This window comes from Onychomys torridus, chromosome 15 (genome assembly GCF_903995425.1).
Source record: "Onychomys torridus chromosome 15, mOncTor1.1, whole genome shotgun sequence".
NCBI classification, from domain to species: domain Eukaryota; kingdom Metazoa; phylum Chordata; class Mammalia; order Rodentia; family Cricetidae; genus Onychomys; species Onychomys torridus.
The window spans coordinates 22,593,254-22,609,011 of NC_050457.1; the positions used below are offsets into that span (position 1 = coordinate 22,593,254).

The window sequence follows — 15,758 nt, forward strand, 5'->3', positions numbered from 1 at the left end:
TAAAAGGCTCATAGGATTTTCCACATGGCGGGGTAAAGGCAAATGGATGTGAACACTTGTTGAACGAAACCTGCTGCCCCACCATCTATCTATGCCAACCTATCAATCCTCTTCCTACCAAGGCTGTTGGAATGGCGAAATGCGAGATGCATGCAAAGCCTTTGGCATAGTGCATGGCAAATTAGACATGCAGAATAGCAACCAAGTGCTCCAGGATGACAGAGATTGCAAGACAATCATAAGTTATTAGAAGTCCCAACACTTGCAAAATGAGGGGAAGGTCCTTACCAGGGTGTTTCTGTGGCAAGGGGCATCTAACAAAGTATGGAGACACTGCTAATGGGCATAATTTGTATGCACATCATCAGCATATTATAATGTGTAAGACAATCCTCACAAGAATGAGATTATGTGAACCCAAATGTCAATCATGTCAAGGGTGGGAAACCCTGAACTAGGGCAGAGGTTAAAAACCAGCTAGCAAGCAAAAACAAAACAGGAGAGCCTCGTGCTGAGGTCCTGAGGTCTTGCTACATAGGAATCACACTGTGGTGCTAAGGGCGTCTTTGTAGCAAAGAAATAAACGGCACAGTGGTATCCTAAAGTCAGGGTAGCGACATGCAGCCTTCCTTGACTATATCCAATTACTTCATGACATCAGAAAACCAGTCACTTGATATAAAGACAGAACAAGGGAGAACAGCCAAGCCAACAATAATAAAAACTTAAAATGAAAAAGAAGATAGGTCAGAATGCCAGTTCCATAGGTGATGGATAAAAAGGGGGAAAAAAAACCCCAAAAAACAATGGACTTTAAAGTACAATTCTAGGCTGGGCGGTGGTGGCGCACGCCTTTGATATCACCAGGCTTTTAATCCCAGCACTCGGGAGGCAGAGCCAAGCGGATCTCTGTGAGTTCAAGGCCAGCCTGGGCTAACAACTGAGTTCCAGGAAAGGCGCAAAGCTACACAGGGAAACCCTGTCTCGAAGAAAAGGAAAACAAAACAAAACAAAACAACCCCCACCCCCAATTCTAAGTTTTGAATATGATAAAACTGAGAGGATCCCTATCTTAATGACAATCATATCAAACATATAAAAACTTGTTGGGGGTTGGAGAGCTGGCTCAGAGATTAAAAGCACTGCTTGCTCTTCCAAAGGTGCTGAGTTCAATTCCCAGCAACCACACGGTGGCTCACAACCATCTGTAATGAGATCTGGTGCCCTCTTCTGGCCTGCAGGGATATGTGCACTGTATACATAATAAATCAATTTTTTAAAAATGCTTAAAAAAAAAAAAAAAACCTTGTTGGAAACCCAGGAAAAGCTTTCTAAGGAATGTAATGATGTACAGGACATAGTAATGGTGCATGACTGTAATCTTCATATTCAGGAAGCAGAGGCAGATGGAGTGATGAAATTTTGAGGTCGGTCTGGTCTATTCAGCAAGCTCCAGGGCTACATAGTGAGACTCTGAATGGGAGGGGAACTCTTGCAACAAACAAGTTGAATATGATGATTATTAAACTCCAGAGCATGCTCTAAGGGAAATAATCAAAGATTCCTAGCCACATTCACTAGACTGGCAACAGAATAAGAGATATATGAATGAGAAACAGATGCTGGTACCACTGAGGACAGAGGAAAAAACGTGCAGCCACCAGGTCAAACATGCTGCTAGTTAGAGCATCATGCTCCAACAAAGCATGGCCAACAGATCTGAAACCACAACCACACAAACACCTGCACACAAATAATACCCACCAACCGATGAAAGGGAAAACATGTGGTACAGGAAAAACTATGGGCACATGCTATAACATGGCGGCCAAGTCAAAGCAGGTCAGGAAGAGCCATTATGAGTAGCAAATCCTTAGACAGACAAAGACTGATGGCTAGTGGGGACAGGGGTAACAAGAATATCCACATTAATGAACACGATGACCAGACAGATTTACAACTCCAACTCACTATATTACTATGCGTTTCTTGACAAGGTTCAGGCTGACATCAAGCTTCCCAAGAACTGGATCTCACACCAACAACAGTTTATCCAAGTGAGCAGCTGTGCTTTCTTTACCCATCCGACTTACTCAGATTCCAGTCAGAAATTGTATCATCGTCGTCAATTTCATCATCGTCGTCATCTTCCTCTTCAATTCCATCCTCTTCATGCTGCTGAGCCACTGTCCTGGAGCGATGGAAGCGTGGCCTTATGTCCTGCTCACTGTCAGGAATGGTTTCATCTTCTTCCACATCACCCTGTTGTTATGGAAACAGGAGCCTTCAGTGGCTATTTCATTAGAAGCCATTCATGCCCACATAACTAAAGGAAGCGGAACACCACACAGGTCATGCACAGGGTTCTGGAGTGTGCTTCCTGAGAGAAAACTCCTCTCTCCACAGTAAACAGGCCCCTGTGAAAAGGGCAATAGCGGATGACACGTGCTAGGTTATAGGCCCTTTCCACTACCAGTTGGTGCAGTAAGAATAAGCCAAATCAAGCTCAGATCGGCATATTTAAAATAAACCCAGAGAGTAAGATGGTCTTAACAAACAAAATAAATTACAAACTAAAAGTAAAATAAATCCCAAATAGCTTTGGTCAAAGGTAAATTAAGGAAAACCCCCCAATGTCACCACCAATTAAGGTATGACATACTACAGGGAAATTGATCATGCTTGTTCTACTTTGAACATCTGTAGCCTATTACAGGTAACAGGAAGTCTTTACATAGGGTCCAGCTTTTTTTTTTTCCCTTTAGGATTTATTTAGTGTGTGTGTGTGTGTGTGTGTGTGTGTGTGTGTGTGTGTGTATTGCAGGCCAGAAGAGGGCACCAGATCTCATTAACAGATGGTTGTGAGCCACCGTGTGGTTGTTGGGAATTGAACTCAGGACTTCTGGTAGAGTAGTAGTAAGTGCTTTTAACCTCTGAGCCATCTCTCCGGCCCCACAGGCTCTATCTTAAATAAATGTCCTAGTGATCACATTCAAAGCTTTATCACCAATACAGATGTTATCTTCCCTAATCAGAGAATGGTTTCCTTACCTTAAGCAGGATGATATCTATATCTGAGTACTTCATGCCATTCACCAACACAGGAATCAACCTAGAGAAAATTAAGGAAACAAAGATCTAAAGATCCACAGAATTTAAAGTTGTCTAAACAACCTTATGTACACTAATTAAACCAATGATAACAGTGGCAATATAGTCTTTGAGCATATCCAGTGATACGTTGCTGCTCCTATTAACTTAAGGAGTATGAATGGGACAGGTTTAAGAGATATTGGTCAGTCAAACCTTCACGCTCAAGTTCCAAAATAAGAGACCAATATAACAGTGACAAAATACTGCAATTATGCTTCTCTGTCTAGGTCGGGTTTATCCTTTGACCTCCACATGCCTGTTCTGGCAGCTGGGCATCCACCTTCAACACACAAATAAACTATTTTCATGTAGTTTAAGAAAAGGGAATCTTGAAAATCTATTCATGTCAATAATAAAATCGAGTTCTTCAGAAGCTCCCTCCACGGCCAGTAGGAGTGTGCTGAGGATAAGCAGCACTTGTGAGTGGGACACTTACTTAGGCAGATGCCTTACAAGTACATCTTTGCATATTGGCTGTTCAGCCAACGTCAGCCAGAATTCACAGGCCTCCAAAGCCACGTTCTCATCTTGGTCTTGAGTCCTTTGCAGCATGTACTGTGAAGGGAATCCATACTACTCATCAGTTTATCCTGGATAGTACACAGTAATTTAGTCCCGATCCTACGTTCTGTAATCATGGTTTCCAATCTCAATCTCCTCCCCACCCACCCGACCCCTCTCTCAAATAATTCTGTATGTCTTCCTTAAAATGAATTTTAAAATAGCAAGTTGTCTCTTGTAGATACTTTTCTCTATATGCAAAGTGATATAAGTCAATCTTCTTTAATTTGGGAAAAAAAGTTTTATTTCTTTCCACCTTGTTTCTGTCTTCTGGAGACAGGGAGGATCAGCATGGATCCTAGGCTGGCCCGGAGCTCACCACGTAACCCATACGGACTCACACTTAGGATCCTCCTTCTGTCTCCTAAGTGAGGAGCATCACCACACCTAGCTCTAACATTCCTTAACTACAATTTGTAGTTTCAGCAAGGTGTTTTTATCATGTGCTCTGAACACACCAACTTGAATTCACTCATGGGATTTCCCAGTATACCTGGGACTGGAATCATAATCAATTGACAAATTTCTAACACACTCTCTCTTCTGGACTAAAACACATTGCATGGCCAAATACAGCAACTGTCACAGACCTGTTCTACTCTGCTATATGTCAAATACTAGTACTCTGAATAAAATACTATATAACATTATAAATTAGGCTCCCCACCTGTGACCTACACCAAGTGATAAAATTTTAAACATTCTGAACAACTTCAAACTCTAACCTTTCAACCAATCATAGCTGACTTCATAGACAAAACAGACTCAAGACACCACTTCTTATACTTCTGACAACAGAAGATGCTACACACTGTGGATGCCAGCATTTTTTCTAACACATCTTAATATTTGTATTTCTGTGTGCACCTTGTGTACAAAGGACCCACTGAAGCCAGAAGAGGGGGTGGATCTCTTTGACCCGGAATTACAAGCAGCTGGGAGCCTCCAAGAGCCAGGGTTCATGGAAGCTCAGCCTCTTCCAGAGCAACAAGCACGCTGAACTACTGTGCCGTCTCTCCAGAGTCTAACACACTGTAACTCTCACCACACAGAGAATACTGGAGGCAGACGTGAAGCTCTGGACAATGGACTTCATACGCTTAAAGCTCCTGGAAAGCCACATAATAAATGACTCTGACTACACCCAGCAATATGAAACCAGAGGGGACAGCTTGATTGGCAGTACTGACCACAGCCTGAAGCAGACGAATCCTGTTGCTAATGTGAAGACAAACGCAAATTTTTAGTTCTATTCTCCAACAATTCACGAATATGTCACCTAATATTCCCCAAACACCCATTACCTGATCTATACCATGTTTAATGAGAACTTCCTAGATACGATGATTAAAACCTATCTCTGTGTGTAAAAAACTCCTCCCATAACATCTTAAATCTCACAAAAGACAAATCACCAAGAGGATTTACAATTTAAAAACCACATCTGTTTTATGGCCCTCCCCTGAAAGGTGTTATCTAAACTAGAAAACTCTATCTTTACATTATACATTTTGTGCCAAGTGTTACCTCGACTATGTTATGCATATGAGGAAGCAGCCGATCCATCCGGACTTCAAGAAGCATCACAAGCGCCCGGCACACATTTTTCCTCACCTCTGCTTCCTCATCACCAGCCAGTGCAAAAAGGTTCTGTTGGAGAAGCAGCACATTTTCACCCCAACTTAAAATGTCCAATGTTTCAAAAAGGTTTATTACTTAATAGAAACGCTAAGGTAACAGAGTACAAAAAGACTGAATTAAAGCTTGCTTGATGTATAGCACTTGACAGCTGAAGGCCAGATTAGGATACCTAAGATTTGTTCAAAATACCAAACCAAACAAACATCCTCTGAATCCCAGAATTGCCTCACAAACAATTGGTGATAAAACAGACAAAAAATAAACTGTCATGATTGTGATATAAAGATTAAAAACAAAAACAGGGGTTGAGGATTTAGCCCAGTGGTAGAGCTCTTGCCTAGCAAGCGCAAGGCCCTTGGTTCAGTCCTCAGCTCTGGCAAAACAAAACAAAAACAAACAAACAAAAACAAAAATCTATTTTTTTTTAAAGATTTATTGATTGTGTGTATACAGTGTTCTGTCTGCATGTACACCTGCAGGCCAGAAGAGGGAGCCAGATCTCATTACTGATGGTTGTGAGCTACCATGTGGTTGTTGGCAATTGAACTCAGAACCTCTGGAAGAGTAGTCAGTGTTCTTAACCTCTGAACCATCTTTCCAGTCCCAAAAATCTATTTTCCTTTTTGCTTTTCTGAGACAGAATCTCTCTGTATATTGCTGGCTATCCTGGAACTCCCTATGTAGAGGACGCTGTCCTGGAACTCTCAGAGATCCACCTGCCTGTCTCTCAAAGGCTGGGATTAAAGGTGTGCACCATAACACCATGCTAAAAAGCCATTTAAAACATTATTTCTTTTAATTATGTGAATATGAGGAGGGGGTTGGACGTAAGTACAGGTGCCCACAGACATCAAGAGGGTGTTATCCCTTGGAGCTGGAGTTATGGGTGGTTGTGAACCACCTGATATGGGTACTGGGAATTGAATTCAGGTCCTCTAGATGAGTGTGGTACATGCTCTTAACCACTGAGCCATCTCTCCAGGCCTAAAATGCCATTGTTAATGAAAGACTACACTAAGTTATGGCTTTTGTGTGCAGTGTATATTCATGTGAGCCGATGGAGTACATTTGTGTACAGAAGTGTGGATGTGGAGGCCAAAGATATCCCACAGCCAATCTCTATGCTATTATTTTTCAAAAATTAGGTAAGATCACTTACTGAACTGGAAGCCTCACCGATTCTTCTAGACAATGGCTGGACATCAAGCTTAAAGAATCTCCCCGTTTTTAACCCACTCAGTCCTGGGGTTACAGACATGCAATGCCATGCCTGGCTTTTTATGTGAGTGCTGGGGATCTGAACTCAAGTCCTCATGCTTGCATAGTGAACGCTTCATAGACTGAGCCATCTTCTCAGCTGTCCATAATAGTTTTAAATGATTTATTTTTATTTTATGCGCACTGGTCTTTTACCTGCATGTGTGTCTGTTGGGTCCTCTGGAATTGAGTTACAGACAATTGTGAGCTGTTATGTGGGTGCTAGGAATTGAACCTGGGTCTTTGGCAGAGCATCCAGTGCTCTCAACCACTGAGCAATTTCTCCAGCCCCAGTTGTACATACTTTAAAGGGAAAAAAATCTTTTAAAGTTTGAAGAATGGATTTCTGGGTGTGCAATCCTAGCACCAAAACTAAGGCAAGAGATTCAAGGTCAGCCATGGTTACACAGTGAGTTCCAGGCCAGTCTAGGCTATAAAGTGAGACCCTGTCTCAAAGAAGTAACCAAACCAATCAAACAAACTGTATCATCGGGGCACAGGCGTCTGCCCTCACATGGAGAAGCAGAGAGAGCAGGTTAAAAAAATCTAGCCCTAAACTGCTGCTGCTGTTCAAAAGTCAACTACCAACTCGGTAACCAATCTTATGGTTTTTTTTTCTCACAAATTCTTCTAGAAGGTTGTGTGTGTGTGTGTGTGTGTGTGTGTGTGTGAGAAGATATCCAATCAGCCAGAGAAGGGTCTGAAACTGGCTTGCACAGAATCTCAGGTGCACATTGGCACTTTCTGACTATATCAACTAGTTTTCACTGTTGCCAACTTGAAGCTAGTGCCGTCTGGGTGGCCTGCAACCCCATCATTTGAGATAGAGGTAGGATGATCAGGAGTTCAAGGTCATCCTAGGTACTAGACACACACACAGCATTAAAAAATAAAAACAAACAGAAAAAGAAAAAGTTGTTATTTGTAGGAACTGCATGTAGGATTGAGAAGAAAAAGCAAGGAAGCTGTTCTGCCTTCACATTCAGTTACATCTCCAGGCTGTCCCCTACTTCATGCCACAACTGGAAAGAAGCTATTAAAAATAAAACGACCCCCCCCCCCTTCTTGCAATTTCAGTTTTTATAGTTGCTGTTATTAGGCAAGAGGTTCTGAAAAGGAATTGTATGGTTTATGGATCATGGCCAGATATTACGATCTTATTCTCTCTGCATTTATCCCACGAAGATGGTACTTGGTATTTAAGAGTTAATATTAACAGTCCTCTTGCCACCTCTACACTTATAAGGGAAGTCAATGTAAAAACAGAAAGGCAGCCTAAATGGTCTGGCCACTTAAGACTCCAACTGTGCAATGTGCAGGCTGCAACCAGGTCAACCATTACGCAGCTGTTCTTCTAGCCTGTACCGTCTGGGTTGTTAACTTCATCCAGTCTTACTGTTTTGTGTTTACTTGCTTCAAATATTACTCACAAGCTGGGGAAAACAATTTGCACATACAATTTGAATGGTACATAGAGGAAGGATTCTTTGTAGTCAAGCTAATGACATGAGTAGCAGAGCAGCACCACTCCAATGTTCTATCACACAAAGAGTGCTTTTATTTTCAGCTAGGAAAAACTCAGCACACTGTGTCCAATTTTAACACCAGCAGCAATAATAACTACTTTTATGATGTAAATTACTAGCTATGTAATGAACCCACAGCACCAGGGCAGTCCTTACGTGGGCAGTGATGACCCTTACCTCAATGAAGGAATCAATGTGCAGCATAAGTGCCTGAGTCCGACTGATGATGAACTGATTGACACAGGCAACAGCATGCGACCTAGAAAGCAAGTGTACAGTTAACAGGGCTCCTGCCGTCAGAGCTGTGACGTGCATCTCTAGAGAGAGATACTACAGCATCAACAGAGAATGTCAGCGACACAGTAAGTACAAACCAAAGCTGAAGAGCCACAGCAGCACTCAGTGATGGCACAACACTCCCGGCACACAGCTCCACACTTTCACTCAACTGTTCTGCTTCACAGTATATATATACTGTGCTTATCCAAATAATACCTTTTTTTCTCTTCTTTTTACAGTGCAGTTTCCCTTCCACAGAACACAATACTTTTAAACTGAAGGAAAAGTACACGAGCTTGCTTTAGAAGCATCCGAGTATTTAGCAAGCACAGAGCAAACTGAAGCAAAGTAAACTATATTTCAATTCCAAGTTCCATTCTGGAATGCCCCTATAGTTTAGTCCAAGTAATATTTAGTCTTTCTTTAATCCGATCTTTGAGCACCTAGAACTCTGCCATTAAGTTTCCATTATTTCAGTCACCATATTCACAAGCTGGCAGCTAGCTTGCTGGGACCACGCTGCTCTTAGCAGCAGCTGCTACACCGCTAAAAGTAACCCCTGCATTCATTCCTATGAGCTCCCAATGCCTAACTCTTTCCTTGTTGAAAAGTTTACTCCCGACCGTCTTTTATAAGCTACCTTCTACAGATACATGGAATTCACATTGGACAAGTGACATTTTTAAACCAAAGTGGGAACTCTTATTTTTTTTTTTTTTGAGACCTACTTGCCTTTGGAAATCAAAGGTGTGAGCCACCGTGCTGGGAAAGGGAACAGATTGGTTCAATGAATGTGTCAGTGGGGTGGACTAAATGAGAATGGCCCCCTAGGCTCAGGTATTTGAACACTTAGTCCCCAGGAGCGGAACTGTTGGAAAGATTACAATATCATCATATTGAGTAAGGTAACCCAGACCTAGAAAGAAAAATGTGACATGTTCTCGCTCATCAGAGGTTCCTAGCTCTCAATCTTCAGATGTGAGTACATATCCTAAAGTTCCTGCAGAAACCAGGGAAGCAGAAAGGGACTGTTGCTGGGACCAAGAGGGAGAGGGAGATAACTCAGAAAAGGAAAGAGGAAGGTCAAGTGACACATCACAGGCTAGTGCTAGTGCCCTTGGGTGGCTCCCACAGCAGAAAGTAAGTCCCTGTTGCTGAAAACATTATGCATTTCAGACACAGGGTCCAGAGGTCCCTGAGCTGGCACTGATCCAAATACCATCTTCTTAAGGACTAGCTTTCATGGTACCACAAGGCTCCATGCAAGCTTTCCTCAACAAGGGTCTAAACACACAGGTGGAATTAAGGAAGAGATCAAACCAGCATCTAGAGAAAAGCCAGCAACAGAGGAGGAAGTAAGCAAATCTCAGCCATATAGCAAAACCAGCAAAATCAAAGAGAAATTCAGTAAGTCAACTGAGATTTTGAAAAAAGAAATAGCAATGTCAGAACTGAAAAATTCATATAAACTAAATTAAAAAGAAAAGCAGGAAGTATCACCAAAAGAATCAACAAAGCAGAAGAAAGAATTATCAGATATGTAAGACAAGGGTCATGGAGTGGCCAGGAACACTGGCTGCTCTCCCAGAGAGACCCAGAGTTCTTCCCAGCTGTGTATGACTCCAGTTCCAGGGAGCCAACACCTTCTGGTCTCCACAGGCACTGCATGCATACGGTACACAGACATACATGCAGGCAAAACACTCAGGCACATAAAATAAAAATAAGTCTTACTTAAAACAAGAAAAGAAAAAGATATGGTCAAGGAAACACTACACTCAAACAGAAAAGTTTTTTTTCAAAGGAAAACAAAACAAAACAAAACAAACAAACAAACAAGCAAAAAAACTAAGCATGACCACCATGTTTAAGAATCCCAAACAAAATACGACCAAGAAATCAAACCGAAAAATTCACAGGCTAAAACCCGGTCAATAAAATCATAGTGGGAAAAACCCCTCAAACCTGGAAACAGACATCCAAACAGAAAAGCCACTTATAATGCTCGCATTAACACCAATAACTTGTTCACACAACACATGCAGGCCCACGTGTTGGTACAAAACAAGGAAGCAGCAGGGCAAGTTCTCAGGAAAGCCACCCCTTACTAACAATTCAGACTCATGGAACCACAGGACAACGGACAGTCACACAACCCCCAACACAGCGTGCTGGTGGCACCACAGCATTCCATCTCACTTACAACACAATCATAGTAACACAAACACCCACAGAATACAACACAGGGCCTGGAAATAAACTCGCTTGTCTATGGCTACCCAAGGTCTCAAAACACACACTGTAAACTGGGTATCTGCACACTAACAACCAACTAGATAGACCCACACCTTACATTTTGGCTAAAAAAAGGATCAAAGTCCTTAACGTAAAACTGAAAACTGAAACTGCTGGAGGAACACAGCAGAGAGAGGAAGAGAAAACCTCTGACAGCTACACAAAGGTCAGTGTGCAGAATCTATGAAGAACTCACAAAACTAAATAACAACAACAACCACCAAACCATCACTAAATGGGAAAATGAACTGAATAGACGGTTCTCAGAGAAATATAAAATGATCAGTATCTGAAAGTATTCCACATCTTTAGGGATTACTTATCGAAATGTAAATTAAGTCCACTGAGATTTCATCTTACACCCACTGGAATGGCTATTTAAAAAAAAAAAGACACAGCAAACGCAGGCAAGGATACTGAGAAAGAGGAACTGCTTTTGCTGATGATGGGAACAGCAACTATGGAAATCAGTACAGTTTCCTCAAAAAATTAAAAATAAAACTATCATATAGTCTAGCTGTACCATTCCTGGGTACACACACACCCCAAAGATTTTAAGTCAGATACTTTCATATCCATGTTCAATGATGCAATAATTACAACACCAAGGAACCAGCCTCAATGTTCATCTGCAGATGGGCAGATAAAGAAAATGTGGTCCATTACAAAATGGAATATCATCCATTCACAGAGCTATAATGAATGAGCGGATGGCACATGTGGAGATGGAGAACTGGAGATGTGATAAGGAGAAATAAGCCTTATTCAGAAAGACACTACACACTGTCTCATATGCAGAACCTAGATGTTAAATTACATACACACTGTAGCACACTGAAGCATAAGGAGCTATGGAAGTGGAAGGGCAGATACAAAGGAGGTGCTGTGGAATATTCCTTTACACTGTGAAGATGTGTCACTGTGACTGGATTAATACAAAGCTGTTTGACCAATAGTTAGACAGGGGGTATATAGTAGGGACTTCCGGACAGAGAGCTCTGGGAAGAAGACAGAGTCTCCAGCTGGATGGAGGGAGCAAGAAACGGAGGAGGAGAGGTAAAAGCCACAAATCATGTGGCAACGTAGATGAATAGAAATGGGGTAATTTAAGTTACAGGAGGTAGCTAGAAACAAGCCTAAGCTATCAGCCAAGCTTTCATAATTAATAAGCTTCCGTGTTGTTGTTTCTTTGAGCTGGTGGTTCAAAATCTGACTACAGGGAGGCAGCGAAGTGTGACAATACAAAATGCCCAGTGTGTATCCACAGAATCTTTTATCTTCCTACTAAATGTGTATGTTGATGTACCTCTTCAGAAAAACTCAGCGTCCAAAGAGCACTGTTTACTATCACAGCAGTGAAACCAAAAGCCACCAAAGGCCATGGACATGTATGACATGAACTGTGTAACTGTTATACAAGGTGATATTAATACAGTAGTCAAAACTGAGCTACAGTGATACAATATGGGTAAATCTTAGCAATACAAAACTAAAGTCACCAGGGACAACACTTAGCACACTATCACTTTTATAACATCAAGAAAAATGTGAACACAATTGACATATAAACATCATATAAATATGATAAAATAATTTAGAAAGAAATGCAAGAGATAGATGATGCTGAGATTCAGATGCAAAACTATAGTCCATGCTTCATTGTATTTTTCAACAGTTTTAGAGGCAGGATGGGCGAGGCTAGTTTTGTTTTGTTGTTGTTGCTGGTTTTTTGAGACAAGGTTTCTCTGTCCTGGAACTCACTCTGTGGACAGGCTTGTGGAATAGTCCTTTACACTGTGTGAACAGATGCCAGTGTGACTGGTTTATAAAGAAGCTGACCAGCATCTCATCGATGCAAGAGAAGTAACACCTTGTGGCAGAATGTAGATTAATAGAAATGGGTCATTTAGGTTGCAATAGCTAATGTGTAATAAGTCTGAGCTATCAGCCAAGAATTTACAATTAATATTAAGTGTCTGTTTCCATTATTTGGGAACTGGCAGGCGGCAAAGAGAAGTCTGCCTACGCAGGCTGGCCTCAAACTCAGAGACCTGCCTGTCTCTGCCTTCCAAGTGCTGGGATTAAAGGTGTGTAGCACCACCACCCAACTGGTGGGGCATTTTTAAGAGTACAGAACTATCTGGGTAGTGGTGGCACACGCCTTTAATCCCAGCACTTGGGAGGCAGAGGCAGACAGATCGAGGACAGCCTGGGCTACAGAGTGAGTTCCAGGAAAGGCTCCAAAGCTACACAAGAGAAACCTTGTCTTGAAAAAAAAAAATAATTAAAATAAATAAAAATACAGAACTAGTTAAAACTATGTAAGATGTCATAAGTATATTACATAAAGATAACACAAATATTTATAAAGATGATTTTTGAAACAACTAAAATACATAATAGACAAGTTCATTTACCCAAAAATTACTGGTAGAAAGGGAACCAAATGCAGCAAGTCTAAATATACACATACATAAAGTAAATAAAAAATTAATAAAAAATTTAATTAAGATTGTTAATTAAACTGGCCAGGTGTGGTGGTGCACACCTTTAGTCCCACTCAGGAGGCAGAGGCAGGTAGATCTCTTTGAGTTCTAGCCAGCCTGGTCTAAACAGGAGCTCCAGGCCAGTCAAGGATGTGCAGAACAAAGACAGAGTGAGGGATATAGATAAGCACTCCGCTCACCTGGCGACAGTGTTAACAGGGAAGAGTCAGTGGAGGATAAACCCCACCTAGTAAACACGCATGGAGGGTGACATCTTATTTCTAAAGGGGCACTTCATATGACACAACCCCACAAATAGCTACCAAGCACAACACAAACCAATACAGTGCGAGATGCCAAGTGTCTGAAGTGAAACTGAGCTGTACTGTAAACAGAATTTAATCAATAAGTTCACGTCCGGTCACACAGTTCAAACAAGTCTGTGGGATGGAATGCTGAGGCCCGACTAATAGCTACAGTGGCACTGACGTCTATTCACCCTTGGGCAGCCAACTATTTCTAGGCAGTGATTCCTATATGCCAACACATCTATTTATTCTACAGAAATACAAGAAGCATTAACAAGGGCTGCAGAGATGGCTCGGGGGTTAAGAGTGTTGACTCTTCTTCCGGAGGACCTGAGTTCAATTCCCAGCACCCACATGGCAGCTCACACCTGTCTGAAACTCCAGTTTCAGGGGACCCCGACACCCATGGCAAAAACACAAATCCACATAAAAAAATATATTTTTTTAAAAAAGAGGAAGCATTAACAACAATAACAACAGTCTAAAGGAACTGACAGCAGAAACAGCAATATCTTCCAAAGTAACAAGTTAGGAAAATCAACCAACCACACACAAAGAAAGTTCAACAGCTCAGGAAAATACAGGAGACGACACACACGTCCATTAACACACTGTAATTCTAATTTGCTGGGGAACTGATGGCAATCAGCCTTCTCAAGGCTAATTCATCTTGTATAGTATTTGAGCTCTACATGGAGGCTCATCTCAGGAACTTCGGCGGCAGAGCTGAAGAAAGGGTAGCAGTCTAACCCAGGAGCGTCCATGGAGGCCTACTAAGTCATTTCAGGGTCCAGGAAAAGGTTCTGGTGCCTGTGCTTACATGACTCCATAATCAGATAAAACCTTTAAAATAACACTAGTCAACAACTGCATGAAAGCAGGTTTTCATGACAGTCTAGTTGGTTTACCCATGACAGGATGAGAAGCGAAAGGAGAGGACAGAACTGAACGAGAAAAAGGAGGAGGTAAGGAGGAGGAGGAAGGTATCTTGTTGAAAGTTCAAGGAACATCAGCTAACCCTGCTCACCTCAACGGACATGGGTTCGTCAACGTGGCGGCAAGGGTTGTAATTATTCAGCTACAAATGAAGGTATTTGGATGCGACAAGGCAGAAAACTTAAAAAACAATTTCCCCAATGACATTTGTCTTAAACCGTCTATCAGGCTTGCATCAGCTTATACACCAACATGCTATGTACACACCTTATTTTGGGACTACTGTGCTTGAAAAACTGTAAAAATTTGGGGATCATGATGTTGAGAGGGCGATCTAAAACATCACTGTCTAAAATCTCGGCGGAGTCTTCACAGATCTTCTGAAGGGCACCGAAGGCTCCCTGTGGAAGACATTTGTAATATTAGAATTCACTGGGAAAACTACAGAGGGGAGGTGAGTGAGGCAGCACTTGAGAGGCGGAGACAGGAAGACCACTGGTTTGAGACCAGGCTAGACGAGACAGCAAGACCCCAGCTCAAAGAAAGACTGGAACAAAGCAAAACAAGGCAAAATAAAGATGTGTGGACTACTAACTAATTTAGACGATTTATGTTCTTAGCCCACATGCTTTATAAAACTTTAAAACAAATTGATTCAGAGCACCAAAATATCACCATAATGATACATTTAAATCTTAGCATTAAGTAAGTAAAAACTGGAAAATATTTTTGGCTAGTTGGAATGTAATAAATAGCATCTAAAATATCTAATTCTACTGAAATATTCCACAATTTTAAGTCCATATTAAAATTATCTTATTAAATGCTAAAATAAATTCTCATAGAAATGCATGCATTCATTTTGAACACTATCTTACCAATAACTTTTAAAACGATCATATGCAAACCATGTATTGGGACCCTGACAACATAATACAGTAACAGGACAGGAGATTCAACTTGACTGTTTCCCTGAACCATTTTTCTTATCAAGAGGATAATCCGAGTTCTTGCACATACTATAACGTACTAAGGAGGTCAACTGATGACTCCTTCTGCTTTCCACCAACAACTTAATACGCAGCTGCAGTATGCTTGGTTTGTGAACGTGCTAACAAAAGGTACAGTCTTTGGTGCCTTGAATGTAACTGGCCCCATAATCTCATAGGGAGGGGCCTTGATGGAGTGGGTGTGGCCTTGTTGGAGGAAGTATGTCACTGTGGGGGCGGGCTTTGAGTATCCAGTGTCTCAGTCCACTTCCTGCTGCCAGCATGTGGCAACACTCTCAGCTCCAGCACCACAGGTCTACCTGCACA

At 41.6% G+C, this 15,758-nt stretch overlaps 1 protein-coding gene across 4 annotated transcripts in view; it reads right to left on the reverse strand.

The window, feature by feature from the left end:
- Positions 1–15,758, reverse strand: part of Tnpo1 (transportin 1) — an 82,920-nt gene that overhangs the window by 23,177 nt on the left and 43,985 nt on the right. For all 4 annotated transcript variants that reach the window (XM_036206823.1, XM_036206824.1, XM_036206826.1 and 1 more), the window contains exons 6-11: positions 14,710–14,843; positions 8,316–8,397; positions 5,242–5,364; positions 3,590–3,708; positions 3,052–3,112; positions 2,094–2,262 (exon numbers count right to left, since the gene is read on the reverse strand). In XM_036206823.1, coding sequence (XP_036062716.1) covers positions 2,094–2,262; positions 3,052–3,112; positions 3,590–3,708; positions 5,242–5,364; positions 8,316–8,397; positions 14,710–14,843 — 688 coding nt within the window. The remainder of the gene's footprint in view (positions 1–2,093; positions 2,263–3,051; positions 3,113–3,589; positions 3,709–5,241; positions 5,365–8,315; positions 8,398–14,709; positions 14,844–15,758) is intronic.